The 6,403-nt window shown below is 33.6% G+C and overlaps 1 protein-coding gene across 2 annotated transcripts; it reads right to left on the bottom strand.

Annotated features, from left to right (window-relative positions):
- Positions 1-337: 337 nt before the first annotated feature.
- Positions 338-6,170, bottom strand: LOC128554022 (barrier-to-autointegration factor-like). Of its 2 annotated transcripts, XR_008369502.1 has the most exons (4): positions 6,151-6,170; positions 4,754-4,885; positions 3,159-3,352; positions 338-2,890 (listed from the first exon to the last, which is right to left on the bottom strand). XR_008369502.1 is itself a non-coding variant. In XM_053535233.1 (3 exons), coding segments are annotated over exons 1-3 (315 nt in total). In that variant the 5' UTR covers positions 4,874-4,885; the 3' UTR covers positions 338-2,889. The 2 variants fall into 2 exon arrangements, 1 of the variants encoding a protein (XP_053391208.1); XM_053535233.1 differs by lacking the exon at positions 6,151-6,170.
- Positions 6,171-6,403: the final 233 nt, after the last annotated feature.

Here is a 6,403-nt window from a genome sequence, read left to right as displayed (position 1 = left end):
GTATATTTAGAACAGAGATAAATGCGTTACAAATTAGTGATTATATCTGTACAGGTCATCATAACCTTATGGTATAAGATTGTGTTTTGTACAAAATAGATGGCGATAGATACATGTGTATCAATGAAAATCCTTTGTTTCTCAAATTATTATTGTATTAAGCGATTTAAAGGTTGCATTTCTTAAAAGTTAGTGTCCATATAGTAATACACCCTGTGAAGTGAAAAACGAACACTGCATTAAGCATTTTCTTTTATGATGATTATTCATGTATTCAAAAAGATAATGTTTTAAGAATATATGATAGATATCCACACAACACGTAAATAACATAAAAAGACACCAGCAAATGAAAACTCCACAGATAGCACAACACGACACAAATAAAAATGTTGCAGGCACGGTTCGACTGAGCCGGTTCATGGATGTGGGTTACTTTAAACCCCAGGGACTTAATAGTAATTTTATAGATACCAGTAGGCAATACTAATGGAATATCCGAAATTCTGTACTATTCCAGTAATAACTGCGTCATAGAAATGGTGAAAGTTCACGATTATATGCAACCGTTTTTTTTTCAATGCTGTTGAAATTATGCTTGTTGCAGAGCAGGGACGAAACGTCCATACTAAAAAGAACTCTGATACATGAATGCAGACAATTATATTTAGTCAAATTGTATTTTAAGAACTGTAAAGATGCATATTATATTAACAAAAACTTCATTACTTAAGTTCAAAAGCAGGACAGCAGGTCAGAAGGTCATGGCCATTTAATTCAAGGTGAATTCTGATCGTTGCCCATGATGAACATCAAATATTTACTACAGTATTAGACAATTTTTTCTTCTTATTCAAATCTTTTGACTACCTGAGACATTGTTATTTTGACCCCATGGGCTAAGGTTAACAAACTTGGTAGAGGACCTGGCAGTTTGAGGTAAGATTTTTGAAAGATTTTTGAAATGTTTCCTATGCAAGTCTGTGTAAACCATGTGCCTTTTGGGTGGAGCTATTGTTAACCCAAGGAAGATGATTGGAACAAATTCTGCAAAGGACTACTATACAATGCTATTTACCAAATATCAAAGCCCTATGCCGTGTGATTTTGTTTGCACAAAATCGTTTTTCAAAGTTTTCTCTTAATACGTCTATATAAACTATGTGACCCAGTGGGCGAGCCATTATAGATCCTAGAAAAGTAATTTTAATAAGCCTGGTAGAGGACTACTCGATGATGCTGCATACCAAATATCAGAGCCCAGAGACCTGTGGTTTAGGACAAGAATATTTTGAAGGTTATGTATTTCTATATAAACCATGCGTCCCCTAGGGCAGGGCCATATATGACCCTCATAAACAATTTTAGCAACCTTGGTAGAGGAACCCTAGATGATGTTACATACAAGATATCAAAGCTCCAGGATCTGTGGGTTTAGACAAAACTAATTTGAAAATTTTTCTTTCCGGTTACCATGACAATAAGAGGTCTGACAAGAATTCAAATTCTTTAACAATTTTTAAAGAACACTATCCAAGGAACATCCTTACGAAGTTTCATTGAAATCAGCTTGGTATTTAAGTGTTGTTCAAATGAAAATGTGGACGGACGACGGACAATCACTGACTACAATAGCTCTATCATAACGAGAAAAGGACATACGATTACTTTTTATTTTGTAACCCGACTTATTTCAATGCATCGTTTCATTGTGTCAATAACATACCATTCTATGTAGAATTGTATACTTTATGAATAAGGATATTATAATTGTTTTAAAATTACACGTCTTTCTGTATAATTCTTTAGAGTTTAAATCGGATGCTATAAAAGTGATGTTTATATCACCATAGCTATCATAGAAACGGGATCTTGCATTATATCAACAGACTAATTATTGGATGTGAAATAATTTTGCAGAAAAAGCTACATCTGCTACAGACATACATTTTCAAAATGTTTTTGCGTAAAATGCCTAAGTATAGTATAACGTCAGAGGGTAACAATTTCTTGTTACAGTAAATAAAAGCAACAGAAAGACCAACCAGCAACTATTAACAATAACAAACTGTCATTTATGAATTTAAGAAAAAATAGAAATACCTTCAAAAACGTCACAGAGCCGTAAAATCCAATCTTTTATGTAAAATTTTCCAAAGTCTGTCCTCCACAATGTTTTACACAGTTCAAAAGTAACTTTAGTATATCCAAAAGTGATTATAATTCCTCTCTACAAAGATAACTTTCTAAATCCACAAATTTTAGTAAATCTTTCAAATATCCTTCAAATATTTTGTTATTACGAAATACAGGAAAGTATCATCAATATCTATAAATTCTATTTTCTATGTTCTAATATTATAACACATATTTCTCAGTATAAAGAATCAGGGAATGTTCCAGAACTTTCAAGTAATACTATGAATAAAAAGAACATTCTTTTTTAAAAATAACTGTTTATCAGTATTAAGGATATTATGGAACACAGTAAAAAATAAATGAATTTATTTACATGATGTCACAAACCTAGGTCAGTAAATATTGACTAATCAATAAAATTTAAAGGAACGTTATGACAGCAAAACGAGACAAGTTTTTCTATAATTGACATATATTTCTAGGATCCTGCTAAAAGTCAAATGCATCTAAGGATATCATCCAGCGTTAGAGTACTATGAAGATAAATCACACACTGATGACAAGAAAAACAATATTTTGCAAAATTTTGAGATAATTAATGTATTGTCATGTATTTGTTTAAACACTATTTACAGATCCTCTGGCAAGACAAGGCTACTGTTGATAGAACTAATGTGTCACACAGGTGTGGAAGTCTTGCATATTAGGAAGCCACCCATCCGATGCAAGAGAAACAGGTGCTCACTTGTGTCTGAAATAATTGAAAAAGAAATATCAGTTCATACTTGTCGTCCCTACCCTCCTTATCAGCACGATTAGCAATCTAAACAGTAGGAAAGAGATATATTTTGAGAAACATTTTGTCTTAACTTTCAATAAATCTGGAAAATTAATGTTTAAACTCATGGTTTAAGAGGGATATCAGATGATGATAAAAACGTGACAGACGGAAAATCTTTACAAACCAAACTTTCCACTACGCCTAATTAATTCTCTGATAAATTTCAAAAAGTACCTACTATTCCTCAGACTCATGCTTTGGGTACAGCAATAGGTATTTCTCTTTCGGATAATTGTCGCACCAACCTGCCACTGACTCGTAACAATCTTGAATATGTTTTGTATTGGCTCGAGGAAGAAGTTTCCCCAGAAATCTTTTGAATCTACGCTCTGTTTCTCCCAAACGCATGAATTCTATAAGAAGATCTTTAGCCTGGAAACGAATATTGCATAACTCATATACACAGAAGGAAAATATATGCAGCTCAATGTTTTTATATACGAACTGTTTCTGTGTATCTGTGTGTTTGTCAAAATCTTTAGCAAACGAATACATTCGTATTCAAGTTTGGTTTAATATGTATGGTACATATAAAATTAATGCATAATGTTAATATTCTTGTAATTATTCTGGCTGCAATGCATTGAACCAACGGTCCATTGTATCTAAATCAAAAGTATATGTGCTGAAGGTATTGTGGCTGGTAAGTGGGTTTTTGCCTTACATTTCACGAAATGAATATGCAAGTGTTGTGGTGCTAAGCCTTTTCTTCAGCAACAAGTTCTTTACAGGCAGATAACTGCAAAATTGTTACATTTTAGGTTTTAGGTTCCAATTTCTTACAGATAAATGTCTTGAATTTTGACCAATTTTGTTGTTTTCATCAGTAGTTTGACATTTTTCTGCATGTTATTAGTGTCCTTTTATGTAAATATGTCTAAGTTCCACAAATTACGGCCCTACATCTACTTCCCACCTTTTTGGCCATTTTCTTTTTCTTGTCATCTCTTTTTAATTTTTCTATACACATATGTTTCTCTAATTTGCTTTGTGTTTCGGATATAACTGTCATTTCAAACAATGATTGTTTATCATTTATGCCTATTTGTGGAGCATAAATATAAAGGCTAGCTCTTCTCTTCTCTTTTGCTTTCTATCAAGATGGATATTTAGCATATAGTTTTATTAATAAATGGCAATGAGGTTTGGTTACGCATTCATTCTTATGACCACACATTCCAGGTTCCTGATGAACTGATGTTGCCTCATGCAGGCTGAATTATCTCAAATCCCCTCTCTGAATTATAATTTGTTTAGCTCTGCCCATTGTTTCCTTGTCTTTGGACAATCCATCTTTTAACACGTTATGAAAAATAACGTGGGGTTGGGGGAAAGGATAGGGGTATTTGCGCTTTTCATGGAAATACATACTAGTACTTCAATGAAGGTTCAAGGTACGCCATATGAACACATCGCTTCATTGTATTTTGAAACAAGGCCTAGGCCTTTGATATGGGGTATGTAGCATTGCTTAGATGTCCTCTACCAAGTTTGTTCAAATTATTCCAGGTTTTAAACGAGGCCCTGGATGGAGGTCTCAAGTTTTACATAAACTTATAAAGACAAAACGCTTTAAAAATGCTCGGCATTGGGCCTACAACTCTTCAACTAATAGGGATGTTGGACCTGAAATGTAGATGACCTCTAATATAAAATGCCTAATAACCCTGCAATGATTATGACTACGATCCCAAAATTTAGTAGGGATGTTGATCCTGATTGGCCTACACTTAGATGAAACAATGCAACGATTACCAGCAAAGGAATACTTACATATTCATAATCTTCTTCTTCTAACTGTTTGCCGAATTTTTCCCCAATACCTCCTACTTCGCTGACATGTTTGTTGCCAACTGGCTCGCTGGCAAACTTCTTTACCTTCTTCGATGGCATTGCTTATCAGATCTGAAAAACAATGAAATGTGTAACATTTTGATATGAATATTTTCCCTAAGAATGTATCCGGAAATACTTTAGATATGATATGGCCAAAATCACTATGTTGTAAAATGACTCATGTTATTTCTAAAGCCAAAACAAAACCATCAATTTAATGTTACATAACTGTGAAATAAAAGTAATTATCATATAATCCTGTTAAAAATTACAAAAACGACATGTAAACAAATTGAAGATAAAACTTTAACGAGATGCCTCCTCAAAAATACCACAAATTAAATATCATTGCAGTGAACATCTTTGGTAGAGTAGATAGTAATGTAAGGAAAATGTCAATTATTTGTTTAAATAATGCTAGTGTTATCCGACAAGACTGTTTCGTCAGTTTCTACAAAATAAATACGGACAGGAAATGTGTGTGTGTGTGTTTGTTCGGGTTGGAGGGAGGGAAGGTAGGTGTTGTAAAACCTTTGAAGCGGGAATTTAGTATTATATTATACCAGTCGGGTATACACCTCGAATCTGGGGAATAACTCAGTTCACATCGTTATCCGTGGCCTTACAGATATACATAAATCTCAATATTAACCTATTCTGACACTTTCCCTTCTTTGTTCGTTGTCCTTACACTGACACTACGCGAAATAACTAATATTTTGCCTAAACGTGTGTATTCTGCTTTTTATTACAGTTGCCCGGTTAACCTGTTAGATGTAGTGGTGTACGCACATGCCTTTAATTCAAATCTGACACATATTTGGTTGGTTGATGACAGAAGTATTCGTATTTGTATTACCTAACTAATAATTTTTGTCACTTCCGAAAGTGTTCAAAGAAAAATATTTCTACGACAGTTTGAGATACAGTACTGAAATATTTAATCAAACATATAGTTTATATTCCGACAGTTAGTTGTATTCTTTGCCATTATTATCGTCACTTATATTAGTATTATTGTTTTTGTTGTAAAGAACTCTATTAAACTTATTTTTAATTATACAAATGGGTTAGCTTAATTTGGAGTACTGCATTTAACAATGATTATAGCAGCCTTTTCAATTAAACCTTTCTTCTATCTGATATTTGATATATGTCAACCCGTCATGTAAAAAGTCGTCCCTCTCAAAATACCTGGTATTTTACTAATTTACTAAGAGCTGAATAGATTTCTTTCAATGCCTACAATTGTAGAAAATTCAAACAATGTACATTGTTTCAGCTCAGCTATCGTGATCACTCGTCATTCGGCGTCCGTTCGTCCGTATGCGTACCCGTTCATCGTCCGTTCATCCGTCAAAACTTTACTCCAAACGATATATCCATGAAACAGTGCGGTAGAAGCTAATGAATTTGAATGTTTCTTTTGTCCTCTTCTCATTTCCGCTCGGTTGCACGCAGGGGCCTCTAGAGGTAAAAATTAAAAAGAAATCGACATCGCTCCTTTTAACCGCTGGTCGAATTTAAGGAAAAAAAGACCCATTAACGCAAATGGTCATTGTGTGACTTTTTACAACTATTAACCAG

Source organism: Mercenaria mercenaria, unplaced genomic scaffold (assembly GCF_021730395.1).
Source record: "Mercenaria mercenaria strain notata unplaced genomic scaffold, MADL_Memer_1 contig_4652, whole genome shotgun sequence".
Classification (NCBI taxonomy): domain Eukaryota; kingdom Metazoa; phylum Mollusca; class Bivalvia; order Venerida; family Veneridae; genus Mercenaria; species Mercenaria mercenaria.
The sequence above is the reverse complement of the archived record's forward strand: the minus strand, read 5'-3'. Positions and strand labels throughout refer to the sequence as shown.

What these genes read in the sequence shown, in the direction of transcription:
- LOC128554022 (XM_053535233.1), bottom strand. Translation starts at nt 4,873, where the DNA reads ATGCCATCGAAGAAGGTAAAGAAGTTTGCCAGCGAGCCAGTTGGCAAC. An exon ending in AAGAAGAAGATTATGAATAT is followed by an intron (nt 3,353 to 4,753) that starts GTAAGTATTCCT and finishes ATTCGTTTCCAG; the next exon opens with GCTAAAGATCTTCTTATAGA.